General features: G+C 57.1%; 1 protein-coding gene across 4 annotated transcripts; it reads right to left on the minus strand.

Moving 5' to 3' along the window:
* Positions 1–89: 89 nt before the first annotated feature.
* On the minus strand, positions 90–18,321 carry AP5Z1 (adaptor related protein complex 5 subunit zeta 1). 4 transcript variants are annotated; one of them, XM_070363043.1, is made up of 18 exons: positions 18,184–18,321; positions 8,407–8,544; positions 8,151–8,337; positions 7,834–7,975; positions 7,618–7,730; positions 7,128–7,296; positions 6,720–6,860; positions 6,526–6,563; positions 6,297–6,459; positions 5,733–5,911; positions 5,226–5,368; positions 4,921–5,061; positions 4,454–4,565; positions 4,171–4,268; positions 3,705–3,837; positions 3,413–3,627; positions 2,889–3,155; positions 98–555 (listed from the first exon to the last, which is right to left on the minus strand). In XM_070363043.1, exons 1-18 carry the CDS (start codon positions 18,222–18,224, stop codon positions 462–464), a joined length of 2,514 nt encoding a protein of 837 aa, XP_070219144.1. In that variant the 5' UTR covers positions 18,225–18,321; the 3' UTR covers positions 98–461. The 4 variants fall into 4 exon arrangements, with proteins under 4 accessions (XP_070219147.1, XP_070219144.1, XP_070219145.1 ...); XM_070363044.1 differs by lacking the exon at positions 98–555 and adding an exon at positions 571–1,734; XM_070363045.1 differs by lacking the exon at positions 98–555 and having other exon boundaries at positions 1,750–3,155.
* Positions 18,322–18,764: the final 443 nt, after the last annotated feature.

Consider the following 18,764-nt stretch of genomic DNA (forward strand, 5'->3'; position numbering starts at 1 on the left):
ACCATGCTGGTTCCCAGAGGGGCCATGGGGGCTCCCGGATCTGCTCCCGTCCCCACCAGCGTGGGAGACTGGTGACAACACGGGATCCCCGGGGTGGTGGGATGGCTCTAACTCTGCGTCTGCCTTCCCCCTGCCCCAGACGAGGAGCCGGCCATGCCAGGCAGCCCCCTGCCATGGAGGGAGAGTGCGAGAGCCGCCCACCCCTCAGAGTGGGCTTTGCGCTCGGGGTGCCGCGATCAGCACGGTCCTGAAGAGATGGTCTAGAAACCTCGGGAGGCTATAAAGCGGGAGTCTTGACCCACTCCGGGTGCCCAGGCCTCCCCAGGCCTCACACCCCTCGCCTGGCATCCGCCCGGTGTCTGGCCCGCCTCCTGCCCCAGCAGCGGGGCTGCATACAGGTCAGTGCTGGTGTCAAGGTGAGGCGCTGACCGTCTTCAGGTTCGGCTGCGTCCTCACTGGGCTCAGAGCCTGGGGTCGGGCTCTGGGCCCGTGTCCTCTGACGGGCACGCAGACTCGGGACGAGGGGTCCTGGCCAGTCCACTGCAGACACACCACCTACGTGGAAAGGAGTCTCCTGCAGGGAGCAGCAGCCCAGCCAGTCCCAGGTGGGTCCCAGGCCCCGGGCCTCAAGTGCCACGAACTCCCTGCCGCACCCTGGTTAGTGCAGAGTGGGGCGGGGGGGTGCAGGTGGGGTGGCCCTCCTGGCTGCCTTGTGTCGGCATTGGGATTCCGACTGCCCTGAAGCAGCTGCCCAGGTGCTGGATGAGATGCATTTTTTCCCTGAATTTATGTTTGGCTGTGCTCGGTCTCGGTCGCTGCTCGGGCTGCTCTCTGGGGAACGGGGGCTGCTCTCTGGCAGGGGTGCGTGGGCTTCCGTGGCAGCTTCTTGTTGCAGAGCACAGGTGCCAGGGGCACTGAGCCACCAGGGACGCCTGGATGAAATGTACTTTTAAAAAGCCACTTAAAATGTATGCTTGAACCCAAAAGAAACTCTTAGAGCCCCAGATTGAAATAAGGGCACAAGTTCAGGGAGGCTGGCACCTGGCCTGAGGCCCACCAACCTCCCCCCACCTCCGTGGTGCTGCTTGGCTTGGGGGCGCCTGCACACTGCAGGGTCCCTCAGTTCTGGGGGAAGACCTCGGGCTTCTCTTCTCGCAGGGAGTGTGGGCTGCCACCTGTCTTTGGGGAAGTACCCAGGTCACTCCTAGGCCGTTCTTTGAGGCTGGTACTGTTATTACCCCACTGAAGGGAATGGCTGCCCACTCCAGTATTCTTGCCTAGAGAATTTCATGGACAGAGCCCGTGGGATCGGAGTTGGGCACGACAGTCACTCAAACACGTTCCCTGTTTCAGGTGAGTGTGGAGCGGGTGGGGCTGTGCTTTTCTGTGTCTGTGGGCAAGTGAGCACCAGGATGACGTTGGGAAACCCCACAGAACCCAGTCTCTGCAAGCCACCGCCGCCCTCCTCTCTGTGCGTGGGCATGACCTCAGGTGAGCGCTCTGCAGGCACGCAGACCTTGACCTTGCACCATGGCTGGGCCAGGCTCCCAGGCCCGCAGCGTCCACCTGTGTGGTGCGGATGCCCTGTGGGCCGCCCGGCCCTGCCGACGAGTGGGCGCACGCTCCCCACACGAGACCAGGGCAGGACGGGGCGTAATCGCCACCTCCACCTGGGCGGCAGTCAGGATTGAACTCCAGTTGTTCAAGTAGACTCAGCCGCCACAAAAGTCCACCCTGTGAAGAGTGTGGTAAGGGGACACTGCGGAGGGGCCCTGGCTCAGTGTGAGGAAGCAAGCAAGATCCCCCCCAAAACCCATGTTCTCAACACACATTTGTGACCCAAACTTGCAATATCTGACGACCTGAAAACACTGAGAGCTGTGCATTAAGGGGCGTCGGGCAAAGTGCAGAGTGTTTCTCTAGGGGTCATGGTGCTCCATCTGAGCCTCCCGGGGCGTCAGGCAAAGTGGAGTATTTCTCTAGGGGTCATAGTGCTCCACCTGGGCCTCCCGGGACGCAAGTCTGGAGGGCTGGGCAGGGGTGAGGGGCTCGCTGGGGCTCGCAGGGCTGGGCCGGCCCCGCCCTGGGAGGGGAGGGGCGGGGCCGGGGCGGCCGGGCCGGGACTCGCGGAGCAGCAGCGCCACCTGGTGGCCGGGCCCCCTCCCGGCGCGGGTGGGGGTACCGCAGGCCTACTCCAGGGGAGGAGCAGTAGGGAGCGCTGGGGCTGCAGGGAATTCTGGCCCCACCGCACCCAGTGTGTGTCCACTACTCGGGGGAAGAGCAGAGCGCACGTGATCTCCCGGGTACGGCTTCCAGCGGCAGGTGCTGGGGTGGCCTTGTCCTGCGGGTGGGAGACTGCAGGCTTGTGGAGGCAGTAGGGCCTCCCAACCCGCCTTCCCGTCTCCAAGCTAAACTCAGGAGCACAAAAAGCTCTCCACTGACCAGACTCACATCCCAGTGGCAGCCTTCGGCTCTGGGAGATGGACATGGCTCCTTTCTGACTGCACGCCAGTGCTCTGTCCTCGATCACTGGGGACACGTGGGGATTAGGTGGGAGGACCACTGGGGAAGGCCTCACCCGCGGGGCTGCCCGCTTCCTGGGCGGACATAAAGGGAACCAACCCTGCCCTTGTGTGCACAAATATTTTGTGAAGGAGGTTTATTTTTGTTCTTTCTCCTCTTGCCCCCAAATAACAGCAGAACACAGGCAGCCCCAACAGGGGCCAAAGCCGAGAGTCAGTGCCGTCTCTGCCACAGGTGGCAGAGACAGGCTGAGATGGTGGACTCCTCCCGCCCCCTTCCCAGGTTTCTCTGACCCCTGAGGCCATGGCAGGGACCCAACACCAGGCTCTGCAGCCTGGTGCCTACTGGGTCCCCCATTCCCTCACCCTGGCAGGAGGCCTGCCTCGCGCTCCAGCAGCCGGCTGACCGTGTCCAGGGCCAGGGGCAGGGCAGTGTTGCAGTCGCGGTGATAGCGGGGCTGGGACACCTCCACACTGGGCGTGAGCACGAACTGGGCCACGCTGGGCATCTTGAGCAGGTTCAGCAGCTCGGTGGCCCGTGTGCGGACGGCTCCCAGATCGTCCTCGCCGTGCACGGGGCCCACGGCTGGGCTCTGGGCCAGCGTCCTCATCTTGGACAGGAGCAGGGAGACCCTGAGGGTGGGGGGCCCAGCCTGTCAGCGCAGGCGCACCCCTCAGGTGGATGGGGGCTCGGGGAGGGGCCCGGCCGCCAGGAGCACGGGCTAGTGTGGCCTTAACTCCAAAAAGTGCCCACAGCCGGGGCCACTGGCACCCAGCTGGGAGGCTCGTGCAGGCACTGTGTCCAGGTGTCTGGGAGGGGGCGGCTGCCAAGCCCTTTGCTTTCCCCACGGGAAGGCTGCAGGTTCCCTCTACCTGCCCCAAACCCGTACCTGGGGATCAGGTCTTGGCTCCGGGAGGCCAACTTGGTCAGCGTGGTCATGAGCACAGTGATGACCTGCGGAGGACACTTGGGAAGGGCGGCGGAAGGCCGAGACTGGGTGACCTCGAAGAGCAGGGCCTCCAGAGCTTCGAAGAACCTGCTGATCTGCTCTGCACTGCAGCGCCGGTCCCAGGACACTGAGAGGTACTCGCCAATGGCCCACACCTGGGCAGGGAGCAGCACTCAGCCCACAGCAGGCCCCGTGCCAGGCGCAGGCCAGGGCGAGGGGGAGGCCGCCTTACCACAGAAGTGAGCATGTGCCCAGTGCTGCGGGGCCCCCCCAGGCTGCCCACGAACTCCAGCAGCTCTTTGGCCCGCTCAACCACCAACGGGGGATGCAGCTTGCACAGGGCCGGGAACTGGGAGCTCAGCACCCTGTCGGAGAGGACACCGCTCAAGAGACCCCAGCCCCACGGCCTGTCTGGAACTACCGGCTGGTGGGGCGGGCTCTGTCCTCGGGCCGGGCTGGCGAGGGGATGAGCCCACACAAGTCGGGCTTTCAGAAAGGGCATCTTCTGGAAGGCTCTGCCCAAGAGAAGCTGGAGGGGAGGGGATGTGGCAACTCTCGGGAGTGGGAAGAGTCTGTGCGGCAGCCCACAAAGTGCCGAGGGGTGAGTGCTGGGGGTGAGGCTGGGGAGGGGGTCTGCAGTGACCAGGGCTGAGGGCACAGGAGGGGTGGAGCCCATGGAGCTGCCAGGAGAGACCCACCTGTGCACGTCAGCTTCATACCCCTCAACCTGGAAAAGTGAGTCACTTCTCTCCAAGAGCAGCAGTGCCAGCTGGCTGGCCAGGGCCCCACTGGCGAACTGGGAGGGAGAGAGAGCCTGGGTGCCTGCCCAGAGGCACCTGTGCGCTGGGCCCCACCGTGTCTGCTGCCCTGGGGGCTGCTGTGAGCAGCACTTTGCGCCCTGACCGTGTACTGCTGCGGTTGGCCCCGCAGCTCCAGCTGGCCCTCTGCTGCGGGCACGGAGGCCCTGGGAGGCAGGCTCACCTGTGTCACCGCCGCGAAGAACGCTCGGAGTAGGGTGGGCACAGCCTGGGCACACTGGAGTACCCGGGCGCAGCTGGCAAGGGGCTGGAGCAGCTGGTGGAGCGGCGTCAGCCTGGGGACAAACGGCCCGCTCCTAAGCACCCGGCGCTGCCCTCGTCAGCCTGCCCTAGCTCCCCCGGGACACGCGTGCGGCTGGGGCCAGTCCTGGCGCGTCCACCTCTCGGGTGCTCAGCCTCACTTCCTCCATCTGCGGAAGGAGTCAGCGTGCCCCCCACCCTCCGGAACAGCAAGGACAGGACTACGTAGCGGAACAAACCACAAGCTCAGTGCCTGGGAAGTGCTCAGCCACGCGGCCAGCGCTGCTGGTGGCCGTGAACAGAACTATCTCACCAGGTCAGAAAGCAGCAGGCTCGGGGCTGGGCTCCGGCCGCAGCGGCCCGCGCTCAGGGCCCCCACAGAGGGCCTACCTCTCCACGGTCCCGCTGGCCTTGGCCCGCAGCAGGTGCTGGAAAAGGCCCTGGGCCTGGGGGTCCCGTAAGGCCTCCAGGCAGCCGGGGGCCCTCACGGAGACGTCCCAGAGCGGCCTCTCAGATGCAGCCTGTGACGCCCTGCAAGCAGAGACGGCTGGGACGTGGCTCCTGCTCCTGCCCCATGTGCCCCTGATCAGGGAGAGACTCGAGCAGCCGTCACCCTAATGGCACCCGCCCTGGACCGGGCCCCCGCGGGAGGCAGGGCAGAGGCGTGGGAATGGGGAGCAGTGGGCTGGGCTCACCGGAGCTGCAGGTCCAAGGCTGCGGTCAGGCTCGGCAGGTCCAGCAGCAGGTGGAGCATCTCCACGGCCGTGCCTGCGTCAACCAGCACCGGCAGGAGCGCCACAAACTCAGAGGTGAGGGCTGGACTGCTCCAGGCCAGGAACTGCAGGGGCGAGGGGCGCCTCAGTACCCCCGATCCCACGGCTGGGACGTGCCCTTCACCGTTTTCCCCGGGATCCTGCTTGCTTCTGCCCTCACCTGGTGCCAACAATCAAGTCCTGCCCACCTGCCATCGTTTCTTCCTGACTAAAGGACTAAGTCTCTGGTTCTGGAAAAGCTCCGCAGTGACATGCCAGAAACACCCGTCAAAGGTGAAGGCACCAAAGGGCTGACAGCGGGCGCAGCCGCCCAGTGAGACGCTAACTTTGAACCAACACCGTGGGCTCTGCCAGCCTGAGCACGCCTTCCCAAGGGCACGGGTCACCGGAGCATGGGTGCCCGCTGCCCCAGGGGCCCAGCTCACATGCCTTGAAGAGGTTGGGAAAGCTGGTCCTGAGAAGGTCCAGGTTGCTGCCGAACAGCACGAGGTGGTCCCTGCAGAACTGGACGAACTCGAAGGCCAGCATCGGGCTGTGGAAGTGTTCGGAAGGGATCCTGGTGAAGAGGTGCTGGCAGACGGCGTCGGCGTCCACTGCGGCAGCCTCCCCTGAGAGCACCGGCTCCATCAGGGCAGGAGGCCTCAGGCCCGGCCTCCAGGGTCTCTCGCGTCCCCGGGACACCCTTGGCAGACACATCCGGCATCACAAGCACGGGACAGCCGGCCGAGTGCACCCGGCTCTTCCCCAATGTCTGGCCACAGACCCGCCCCTCTGAGGACGGACAAGGACTGTTCCTTAGAGGGGCTGGCTTCAGGCACCTTCTAGGGAACCCCTTGGTAAAGAGAGCTCAAGATTAACATCAACCTGGTAACGTTTTAAAAATCCCCGGCACGTGAGTGCTAAGCACCCATCGACGCTGCTGCTCTATGGCGGCGGCGGGGAAGAGGAAGGTGCCCCTGCCCGGCGCCGTTCTCCAGCGCAGGAGGCGCTCACCGTGGTGCAGAAAGAACTGGGCGATGGGCAGCAATGCACGGACGCAGGCCGTGTCCCCGCAGAGTCGGGTGCGCAGGGCCCGCACACACGGGAGGGCGCGGTACAGGAAGGAGGGGTCCTGCCGGCAGAGCACATCCAGCACCAGCACGGCCTCCACCAGGCACTGCGGGGACACAGGTGGCTCAGAGGGGGCCGTGGGCTCCGCCCAAGGCCGCCCGCCGGCACTCACCGCCTTCTGCAGGTCCGAGTTGGCCTTCCTCAGGGCTCCTGGGGGAGGAAAAGGGCCACCTGGTCTCTGCGTCCCACGGGCACCTCCGGGTGAGGCGGCGGCCCGTGTTCTGGAAGCTCAAGGGGAGGCTGGGGAGCCCACACCTGGGGGGACCCCAGCGCGGACACGCGATGCGGGGCGGGCTCAGGACTCACGCCGGCCGCTCTGCTCCAGGAGGCGCTGGCAGTACTCCAGGGCCTTCTCCCGCAGCCACTCGGCGGGCGGCAGCAGGTGGCTGGCGGTGGAGGCGGCCGAGAGCACGGACACGGTGGAGCCCTCCAGCTCCGACCTGTCGTCTGAAGAGAGGGGATGGCTTAGCAGCTCGCGGAGACGGGCGGTCTGGAGGGCAGGGGAGCATCCACAGGGGCCGGAGCTCAGTCCCGCCTGCTCCCACCCTCACGGGACACCAGAGGTGCAGACACACCCGGACCGTCTAAACCGCTAGCAGGCGTGCGGATGAGGAGTTGTTTGACTCCAACGTCTGGCTTCTCAACACGTCTGGGAAAAGCATCCTGGAGCCCATGAGGCTTGGCCAAGGCGCCCAGGAGCCCGCCCTGTCCCACCTGCATCCGCAGCACCCGGGCGCGCAGGGCCGCCCTGCAGCAGCCAGGCCCGCAGCATGGAGAAGGCCTGCACGTTGAGCCGCTGGTCCTCCGTGAAACGCTGGCCCGTGGACAGCACCGTGAAGAAGTCTGTGGCCACGGTCCCATCCACCTCGGTGACAGGGCCTGGCTGCAGGGGACAAGGGAGGTCAGCAAGCACAGCAGGGTCAAGAACAGCCAGGGCGCCCTCGTAGGATGCGAGAACACAGGCACTTGGGCTGCGACATGGCCCTGCTCCAGATCCCCACCAGCACGACCCAAGACTCCTCACAGCATCATGGGCACAACACAGGCTAAGGGCAGGACCCAAGCACCACGCCCTCAACGCCCGAGTGGAGACAGGAGGGGTCATCTTGGGACCAGGGCGGTGGTCCCGCAGGAGGAGCTGACGGCAGCCCGCAGGTGGCCCCAGGACAGGGCGGCCCACACCCCCGCCGCCCCCGAGACTCACCTGCCGGGTTCTGGGCGTGGAGAAGAAGCCCCCGGAGGCGTGGGCCGCCCCCTGCTGGACGCTGGCGTAGCGGAGCCAGTCCCCCAGCCGCTTGCTGAGTGCCTTGGTCTGCTCTGGGGGGGACACCATGGGGACAGAGTTAAGCGTGTGGGGCTTCCTGGGACCCAGCAGCGGCCCCGGTGGTCCCCCCTGCCCCCCTGCCGACACTGTGCTGACCTTCAGGAAGGGCGTCCGGGGCCAGGCTGGTGACCTTGGACACGACCGGGAGGAGGTACGTCAGGCTGGGCCCCTCAGGCTGCCGACTCTCCAGGACCTTGATGACGCACTGGCCCACGGTCCTGACCTGCTGCGGGTCGCCCTGCAGAACCCCTGGCGGAACGTGAACACCGACTCCCCTACAAACACCACTCTGCCCAGAACATCACCAGGGCAGGCCCGGCCCAGCCCGCTCGCTCATGGGGCGCACACGGTGGCTGGATCACTGAGCCCAGGGCCACCAGGGGTGGGCTGGGGAGCCGCGGAAGTCACGTTACCTGGGCTAAGAGCACGGAGGCCACCAAGCCCAGCTGCCGCGAGCTCTGGGCGTGGTCGCAGGACAGGCTCAGGCTGTCGGAGGGTGCCATCTCTCTCAGCACGGCGGCGCAGAGCAGCTGGAGCCGCTCGGGGCAGCGGGGCGAGCAGAGGGTGGTCTGCAGCAGCGCCACGCATGTGGGCTCCAGCCTGGGGGGCAGGGGCCGGTCAGCCTCCGCAGGGCCGGGCAGGCCGCCTAGAGGCCGGGGGGGTGCTCACCTCCTGCTGTACTTGGTGGCCGCCACGATGAGGAAGAGCCTCCGCAGGGCGTCCAGGGCATCGGGGCCCCAGTCCTCCGCCTGCAGCAGCGCGCTGACGCGAGCACAGAACCTGCCCAGCTCCTCCGCCCCGACCTCCCTGCAGAGAGACCACCACGTGGGCAACGGGAAAGGCCGCCCTGTCGGGGGCAGGCCCTCCCGAGCAGAGGAGCCCGAGGCCTCTCGGGATGAACCGCTGCCAGGCACCCGACCCAGGTCCTTGCCCCCTCCCCTGCCGGCGGGAGACCCTCAGGCCACCAGCGTCCACAGCAAGCCTCCACACACTCAGGGTTTGTTATTCCAGGACCAGAAAAACAAACCACTTGGTTTAGGAGTCAAAACTAAGGGAGATTTTAGTCTGAACCAAGTTGCTTTTCAAAAGATCCTTTTAACTTCTGGGAATAAGAGTTAAGTATGATAGAGCAAATATTATGACATTACTCTAATGCTTAATTTAAAATGTATCTACTAAGCATTTAAAACAGGTTCCATACTGAATGAGGTCTCAAGACAGCCTGCTTCCCATTCCATGCTGAAAGGCAAGGAGAAGTAACATGCCAGCAAGTCACCACACTTCGAGCTTCAGGGGGGTTCTCGGAAGGGCGCAGCACACAGCTGGGCCAAGCTGTGGGTGAAACCCACCAAATCCGCTCTGCTGACACTCAGGGGCCACAGTTTTGGCCTTAGAGCACGTGCACCCCCAGCCTCTAAGGCTGTGGAGGGGTCCTGGGCGGTGGCTTGTGCTTCCCCATTTACTTGAGGGCTGGCAGAGAAGTCCCAGCAGACTCCCCCGCCACTCCCCCTTATTCCGGACAGAGCGGGGCGCAGCCCCCTACAAACACAGACGGAGGCGTGAGTGGGTGGAGGAGACTCGGCCCTGGGCCAGTCCAGCCTGCTTTTCTCTGGGTGATGTCGGAGGCAGAGACTGCCAGCCTGTCCCAGACGGCGGTGCCCCTCGCCCACACCCTCAGCAGCTCCCGGCTGCTCTCACACTCCTGGCACTAGCGTACAAGCACCCAGCCATCCCTACTCCTCCAAGGGCACCACGTCCTGCTCGCCTGCCTTCGCCCGGCTTGGACCCTCTGCCTGGAGCGCTCTTGGCTGCTTCCCTCATTGGATAACGCCTCGCCTGCTCTGAGCTTCTGGATAGTCATCTGGTCCTTCAGGAAACGCCCCCAGCCCTGCACTCACCCTCCCCGCTTACCCGAGTCCCACATTCCTCTGCAGCTCACAAGTCATGCTTCTGATAAGTTTCTCCATCTTTTCCATCTCTGAAAAATTTATAACTAAAATTTCCTCCAAAGCCTAACTCCAAAACTTCAGTAATTTGTTTTAAAGTGTCACAAATAATCAAAGAAATAGTGAACACTAGTAAGACACAACTGATAGTTACTTAACCTTTCCTCAAATCTTGACAGGAATTCCAATCCACCTAAGACACAGAGAAATAAGAGATAGGGCTATTCCTTCTGCCTTTCAGTCTATGAATTTATAACCGTGAACAGAAGAGAAGCTGGGAGTTGTGAGTGGGTCTCAGTTCTTCGTGTCCCGGCAAGAACTGCGGGGCAAGCATATCACACGTCGAGTGAGATGCTAGCATTTCATCTATTTTCTGGGGCGAGGAGAGTGAGAGAGCAGGAGGACACAGAGCTCACCCCTCAAGAGCAGACATGCAACCACAGCCATGGAGAGGCAGCTCCCACTGTAAACAAACAAGCCTGGGGAGAGGGATCCACATGGACTTGGGGAGGAGGAGCAATCGGAGGAGCAATCAGGAACTGGTGCCCCTGGGAGGGGACACAGGAAAGGGGGGGGTACAGGGGCTTGAGTGCCTTCCTGGGGACTGAGGGGTGGAGCCACATACTGCGTGTCCTAGCCTTGGGCTCCGACACCAGGAAGACGAATCCTTTGGCTGGTTTGAAAACCAGTGAGGCCAACAGCAGGGCTGTGAGAAACCTAGCCTCCACTTGTGAAGCGTGGGCACAGGCTCGCCTGCTGCTCAACTAAGGCAGAGGAAGCAGAGCGCGACTGTCCGGGCGTTCCAGGGCCCGCAGTGGTAAAGAACCCGCCTGCCGATGCAGAAGACGCAGGTTCGATCCCTGGCTCAAGATCCCCCACTCCAGTGTCCTTGGCCTGGAAAATCCCATGGACAGAGGGGCCTGGTGGGCTGCAGCCCGTGGGGGTCGCAAGTCAGTGGGATGCGACTGAGCAAGCGCTGGCTGGTTTCCATGCCGGCCCAGCCGAGCACCTGCCCTGCTCCCCTTTAAGGGCAAGGATGCCACTGCTGGGAGGGGGACTAGCACACACTCAGAGGGAACAGAACCAGCCTGGACCTCGTCCTTAGGGCTTCTGCTCCAGCCGTGGGACCCGACCCCACCCCACGAGGGCAGTGATGGCTTCCGTCTCCAGCCCACCTCCTACCAAGGCAGCACCCTGGGGCACCGGCCACACGCGATATGGTAACCGTTTCATCCGATACCACAGACACAGAAAACTAAAGCAAAGTGAGACGGGAAAGACTGAGCAAACAACTACTGAAACATAATTACCAGAAAGAGCTCAAAACGTTAGTAGTAAGAAAGCTGTCTGAACTAGGGAGAACTGAACACAGAATTTTAACAAGGACCTACAAAATATAAAAAAGTAATCCGAGCAGATATGTACAACTGAAATGGAAAGCATACCAGAAGGAGTATAACAACTGGCTGTGTGATGCAGAGGAACATTATCCAATCAGAACAGCAAAAAGAAACACATTTAAGAAACGGAGACCAATTAAGACCCCTCCGGGACAACAGCAAGGGTGCTGATGCTCACATACAAGGGTCCGAGAAGAAGGGTCGAAAATGTATTTGATGAGATTACGACTGAAAACTTCCTGAACCTAAAGAAGGAAACAGCCAGGTACAGGAAGCAAAGAGACCCCTAAACAAGATGAACCCCAAAACAGCCATACCAAGACACACCAAACTTAAAATGGCAAAAGCTAAAGAGAATTCTAACAAGGGAACCCCCATATGGGTATCAGTGGAGTTTTCTGCAGGAACTTTTCAGACCAGAAGGGAGTGGCAGGATATATTTAAAGTCCCAAAAGGAAAAACCTACAGTCTAGGGTGCTTTACCCAGCAATGTTATCATTCAGAATTAAAGAACTTTTCAGACTAGCAAAAACGGAAACAGTTCATCCATACTACACTGACCCTAAGAGTTATAGGAATTTATAGATTAGGACAACGCCCATGAGTGAGCGCAAATGCTCAGTAGAGGCTGTGGGGTCAACCACCGAAGCTACCACAAAGGTCATATACGTGAACCCCAGGGCAGGTAGCCACAAATCAAAAAACCTCAAGAAACAACGGAGAAGCAGTATAAAACCAGCTGGAAAACGAGCAGCAGATGGCAGTAAGAACGTGAAAGTGAAGTCGCACAGTCGTGGCCGACTCTTTGCGACCCCATGGACCGCAGCCCACCAGGCTTCTCCATCCATAGAATCTTCCAGGCATGAGTACTGGAGTGGGTTGCCATTTCCTTCTCCAGAGGATCTTCCTGACCCAGGGACTGAACCTGAGTCTCCTGCATTGCAGGCAGACGCTTTACCATCTGAGCCACCAGGGAATCTCCCAGTACCCATCAGTAATCACTGTAAATGCCAATGGAGTATCATGCTCCAATCAAAAGACATAAGCCAAACTGATTAGTTTAAAAACAAGACCCGACAATTATACATGCTACTTAAAAGACTCGCTTCACAACTAAGGACACGGACTGCAAGCAAAGGCAATGGGAAAAGATACTCCATGTAAATGGAAACAGGAAAGCAGGGCAGCAACATTCACGATCAGACACAGCAGCCTTTAAACAGTCTACCAGAAGACAACGATGAAGGGGCCAGTACAAAACATATTATTAACATCTGCGCACCCAATAAAGCAGCACCTAAGCACTAACAGGCAAAAAGGGGGAACTGGCAGTGTTGCAGTCACAGCAGGGACTCCAACACCGCACATCAGTGGGCGCGCCGCGCGCAGTGGCTCAGTCGTGTTCGACTGCGAGCCCACGGGCTGCAGCCCCCAGGTTCCTCTGTCCATGGGTTTCCCAGGCAAGAACACTGGAGTGGGTTGTCATGCCCTCCTCCACAGGATTGTTCCCAACTCAGGGATCGACGGAGAAGGCAATGGCACCCCACTCCAGTACTCTTGCCTGGAAAATCCCATGGACGGAGGAGCCTGGTAGGCTGCAGTCCATGGGGTCGCGAGGAGTCGAACACGACTGAGCGACTTCCCTTTCACTTTTCACTTTTCTGCATTGGAGAAGGAAATGGCAACCCACTCCAGGGTTCTTACCTGGAGAATCCCAGGGACGGGGGAGCCTGGTGGGCTGCTGTCTATGGGGTCACACAGAGTCAGACACGACTGAAGTGACTTAGCATAGCATGGCATAGCAGGGATCGAACCCAGATCTCCCGTGTTGCAGGCAGATTCTTTACCGTCTGAGCTACCAGGGAAGCAACTGTACCAATAATTGACTTATTATTCAGACATAAAATCAACAGGGAAGCAGCAGTCTTAAATGACACACGTAAACTAGGCAGACTTTCTCTCTAGGATTCTCCATCCAAAACCAGCCGAACACACATTCTTTTAAACGCACATGGGATGTTCCCAGGATAGATCACGTTAGACTATTAAATGAGCCTCAACAAATTTAAGAGGACAGAAATGACATCCAGTACCGTTTCTGACCACAACAGTATGAAAGTAGAAATGAATCACAGGAAGAAAAAAACGGGAAAAACACAAACACGTAGAGTCACTGCACGCTACTAAACATGCTGCTCAAGTGAGTGACAGAGACATGGAGGCGCAGACACCAAAGACCCCAGGAGGAGAACAGCACACCCCACGCCTACGGGCTGCGGCAGAAGCAGTTCCAAGAGGGGAGTTTACAGCAGTCCAGGCACACCTCAAGGAACAACAGTCTCAGACCACCACCATCTAAACAGAAACAAGAGACAAAGGCCACAGTCAGCAGACAGAGGGAAATACAAAAACCGGAGCAGAGACAGACAGACGGAGATGACAGACCAGGCTGTAAAGGACAAAACTGCCAAGCCTGCAGGTCAGGGTGGTCAGCAACAGAGAGGACCCAGAGAAGACATGCAAGGGGGGAGACTGTGAAGTGAGACCCTAGAAGGTCTGCAGACAGTGGCACCAATACTTCAGACAGACAGAAGGGAGGACCTAGAAGAAACGGGTGCATTTCTAGAAATACGCAATTCCCAAGAATGAACTGGAAGAAACAGACGATCTGACAGACCTGTCACTAGCAGTGAAACTAAATTAGTGGTAAGACTTCCAGCAAACAAAAGTCTGGGACCAGAGAGCTTCATGAGGGGAGTCTACCAGACACACAGACAGATAGTACCTATCCTTCTCAAACTACCCCAAAAAACCGAACGGGAGGGAACACTCTTCAGTTCCTTCTATGAGGCCACAATTACCTTGATACCAAAATCAGGCAGACACTACAAGAAAAAAAAACAATTACAGGTCAGTATCTATGATGAACACAGATCTGAAAATCCTCAAAAGAACATTAGCAAACAAAATTCAACAATAAAAAAAGATCATGGGGAGTTCTCTGGTGGTCAAGTGATTAGAACCCTGCGCTTTCACTGCTGAGGGTGAAGGTTCAATCCCTGTCGGGGAATTAAGATCCCACAAGCCATGAAGTACGGCAAAAAAAAAAAGAAAAAAGTCCATGGTCATTCCAGGATCACAAGGATGCTTCAACATCCGCAAATCAATTGGTATAATACACCACGTTAACAAATGGAAGGATAAAATTCACGTGACCATTTCAACAGATGCTACAAAAAAAGCATTGGACAAAATTCAACATTCATTCACGACAAAAACTCTCATCAAAGTTGATATCAAGGGGACATAATAAAGGTCATTTATGACAAACCGACAGCTAACGTCATACTCAACACTGAAAAGCCAAAAATACTTTTCTTCCAGGATCAGGAACACATCTATGGATACCCACTCTCACCACTTCTATTTAACACAGCGTAGTGTTTTGTAGGAGCACTTTAGCAAGTAAGAAGTCCTAGCCACAGCAGTCAGACTAGGAGAATAAATAAAAGGCATAAAACTTGGAAGGGAAGTAAAACCTACTATTTGCAGATGACATGATACCATATATGTATAAAACTCTAAAGTTTCCACCAAAAACTATTACAACTAATAAAAGAACTTCAGTTAAGTTGCCAGGATACAAGATTGATATTCAGAAACCTGTTGCTTTCCTATACACGTTAAAATCATGTGAAAAAAAAGAAAACAACCCTAGGAATAACCTTCACACAAGACGTGAAAGACTGAGACTGCAAACTATAAAACACCGAGAGGAAGGTGAAGCTGACAGAGATGCAAAGGTATCTCATGTACGCGAGTTGGAAGAACTGAAACTGCCAAAATCTCCATACTACCCAAAGCCATCTACACATTTAATGCAGTCTCCATCAAAATACCCACGGCTTTTTCACAGAACTAGAATAATTTTAAAACATGAATAGGCAAAGCAATCTTATATATGGAATTTAGAAAGATGGTAACAATAACCCTGTGTACGAGACAGCAAAAGAGACAGTGATGTATAGAACAGTCTTATGGACTCTGAGAGAGAGGGAGAGGGTGGGAAGATTTGGGAGAATGGCACTGAAACATGTAAAATATCATGTATGAAACGAGTTGCCAGTCCAGGTTCGATGCACGATACTGGATGCTTGGGGCTAGTGCACTGGGACGACCCAGAGGGACGGTATGGGGAGGGAGGAGGGAGGAGGGTTCAGGATGGGGAACACATGTATACCTGTGGTGGATTCATTTTGATATTTGGCAAAACTAATACAATTATGTAAAGTTTAAAAATAATAAAATTAAAAAACAAAACAAAACAAAAAAAAACGAAGCTGGAGAGAGGTATCATGCTCTCTGATTTCAGACTATACTAAACTACAAAACTACAGTATCACTATGTGAACATCACGGTACTGGCAGCAACACACACACACCAGTGAAACAGAACAGAGCCTGGAAATAAAACCACACTTATGGGCAATCAACCCATGACAAAGGGGGCAAAACACAGGAGGAAAAGACAGTCTCTTCAAGCAGTGGTGCTTGGTAAAACTGGACAGCTACCTGTAAAGGAAAGAAATTGGAACATTTTCTCGCACCATATACAAAAATAAACAAAATGGATTAAATAACCTAAATGTAAGGTCAGAAACCATAAAACTAGAAGAAAACGGAACACTCTGACAGAAATAGTGGGAATGTGTTTTGGCTCTGTCTCCTAAGGCAAAGAAAGCAAAAGCAAAAACAAGCAAATGGGGCCTAATTATTACATTTAAAAGTTTTTGCACAGCAAAGGAAACCAACTTAATGGGAGAAAACATTTGCAAGTGATATGACTAACAAGGGTTTAATATCCAAAATAAACAATTCACACAACTCAATATGAAAAAAGCAATTTAAAAAATGGGCATAAGACCTGAATAGACATTTTCCCTAAGACGACATATAGATGGCCAACAGGCAGATAGAAAGATGCTCAACTGAGAGAAACAAATCAAAGCCACAACGAGGTAACACCTCATACCTGTCAGAAATGGCTATCAAACGAGAAGACCACAATACCAAATGCTGGTGAGTAAGTGGAGAAAAGAAAACCCTAGTTCACTGTTGGTGGGAATGTAAATTGGTGTAGTCACCAGAAAACTGTTCAGGTTCCTCAAAAAGCTAAAAACTGAACTACATTCCTGGGTATATATCCAAAGAAAACAAAAACTCTAATTTGAAAGGGTACATGCACCCCAATGTTCATAGCAGCCCTGTTTACAACAGCCAAGACATGGAAGCAATCTAAATGTCCATCAACAGATGACTGGATAAAGAAGATGTGATGTGTATACACACAATGGAATATTACTTAGTCATAAAGAATGAAATTCTGCCACGTGCAACAGCATGGAAGAACGCAGAGAGCATTAAGCACAGTGAAGTAAGTCAAAGACAGATACTGATTATCATTTATATGCAGAATCCAAAAAATGGAATTAATGAGTAGAACAAAACAGACTCACAGAGCACATACTAGTCGTTATCGTGGAGACTGGGAACTGGGGAGGGGAAGGGGTTAAGAGGTACAAACCAGTATTAAACAAGGTACAGATACATGGTACAGCACAGGCAATGCAGTCAATATTTTATAACAACTTTAAATGTAATATAATCCAGTAAAATACTGAAGCACTGCATTGCACCCCTGAAACTGATACTGTAAATCAACTGTACTTCGACTTTTTGAAAAAGCTATTTTCCCTTAATAGAGCTTCTAAATTCAAACGAGCCTTAATTGGAATAGTGGACCTTGAGTATTGGAATGTATGTCCAAGATTGAAGGAAACAGAGACGTTTTTGGACGCAGTGGGAGAAAACACTAGCCTAACAGATTTTCAAGGGTTATTTTGACTACAACAAACTTCTGCTCCATTCACAGCCTTTACAACCTAACACGTGTTCAAGATCTTGCTTCCCTAAGATCACAGGAGCCTCAGTTCAGTTCAGTCCTTCAGTCGTGTCCAACTCTTTGTGACCCCATGGATCGCAGCACTCCAGGCCTCCCTGTCCATCACCAACTCCCGGAGTTCACTGAGACTCACATCCATCAAGTCAGTGATGCCATCCAGCCATCTCATCCTCTGTCATCCCCTTCTCCTCCTGCCCCCAATTCCTCCCAGCAGCAGAGTCTTTTCCAATGAGTCAACTCTTAGCATGAGGTGGCCAAAGTACTGGAGTTTCAGCTTTAGCATCATTCCTTCCAAAAAAATCCCAGGGCTGATCTCCTTCAGAATGGACTGGTTGGATCTCCTCGCAGTCCAAGGGACTCTCAAGGGTCTTCTCCAACACCACAGTTCAAAAGCATCAATTCTTCAGTGCTCAGCTTTCTTCACAGTTCAACTCTCACATCCATACATGACCACAGGAAAAACCATAGCCTTGATTAGACGGACCTTTGCTGGCGAAGTAATGTCTCTGCTTTTGAATATGCTATCTAGGTTGGACATAACTTTCCTTCAACGAGCCTGATTTTTTCCACCAACTGGTCTAGCTCCGAATCCATACCTGGATTTCCCTTTAAATCATGGTTCTGGCCGCCTTTGCTTCTCCTCGAGTAGCATCGAGTCTTACACTGACGGACTGCGGGATCTGGGTCCGAGTCTACATCTGTTTTCCCCCGTGAGTCGCTAGTTGGTGAGGAGAGAGCTACCGACTAGTCAGTGGGCGTCCAGAGGCAACCCGGGGCCAGAGGATAGAGGAGCATCCCCTCAACACGCCCAGCGCACCCGCGAGAATCTAAGTCACTAAACCCTTCGCGGCTCCCCGAAGCCGTCGGAAGGCACCGGACTCGCAAACCTCGCACACAGAGCCCGCCACGGCTCAGTCCAGCAGGCTCCCCGGCGCCTCTGTGGCTTTCCCGGCCCTGACGCCGCCGAGCCTCCGGCCCACCCGCGCGGGGTCCCAACCCGGCCAGCTTTCCGCTCTTCCCTCAGAGCGCCGCTCGGGGCCCGCCGCCTCCCCCGGACCGCCTCACGCCGGGCCCGGCCTCCTCCGAGGCCCCGCGCTGAGACCCACCGCCACACGCCCGAGACGTAAAGCGCGCTCACCTGGCCTGGCGGAGCAGACTCTCCGTCCCCGTCGCCAACATCCCGCCGCCACCGCCGCCCTGAGGGCGGGCTGCGCGCTCCAGACAGGGGCGACTCGCGAAGCAGTGCCCGCAGCGACGCCGGCTTCCGGGCCGCGCAGCGTGCCGCATCACGTGGGCTCGGCGCACGGCCCCCGACCAATAGGCTTCGACGCGGGGGGGGGGGGCGGGACTGTGCGCGGGGGAGGGGGGCGGGACTGTGCGCGGGTGGGGGGAGGGGGCGGGACTGTGCGCGGGGGCGGGGGGGAGGGGGCGGGACTGTGCGCGGGGGCGGGGGGGAGGGGGCGGGACTGTGCCCGGGGGTACCTGCACGGGCTTCCAACGCTTTAAACCGCGGGTCCCGCGGCTGCGGGGGCCGGAGCCGCCTCGCTCCGGGCGCCGTTAGGAGCCTCAGCCCAGCGCCCCCGCTCCGGGTTCTGTCCCACAAACGCCGTCCGCTCCGTCGCCGGCAGGTCTTGTGTGCAGCGCGGCTGAAACTGCTGCACACACCCCGGCCGTGGACTGGGTCCGTGTCCAGAAGTTTGCAAGGAACAGCGGCAACTC

The sequence above is a fragment of the Bos mutus genome, chromosome 25 (assembly GCF_027580195.1).
Source record: "Bos mutus isolate GX-2022 chromosome 25, NWIPB_WYAK_1.1, whole genome shotgun sequence".
Taxonomy (NCBI): Eukaryota; Metazoa; Chordata; class Mammalia; order Artiodactyla; family Bovidae; genus Bos; species Bos mutus.

What these genes read in the sequence shown, in the direction of transcription:
- AP5Z1 (XM_070363043.1), bottom strand. Translation starts at nt 18,224, where the DNA reads ATGTTGGCGACGGGGACGGAGAGTCTGCTCCGCCAGGCCAG. An exon ending in TATGAAGCTGACGTGCACAG is followed by an intron (nt 3,838 to 4,170) that starts GTGGGTCTCTCC and finishes CCTCTCCGACAG; the next exon opens with GGTGCTGAGCTCCCAGTTCC. An exon ending in GAGGCAGGCCTCCTGCCAGG is followed by an intron (nt 556 to 2,888) that starts GTGAGGGAATGG and finishes CTTTCCACGTAG; the next exon opens with GTGGTGTGTCTGCAGTGGAC.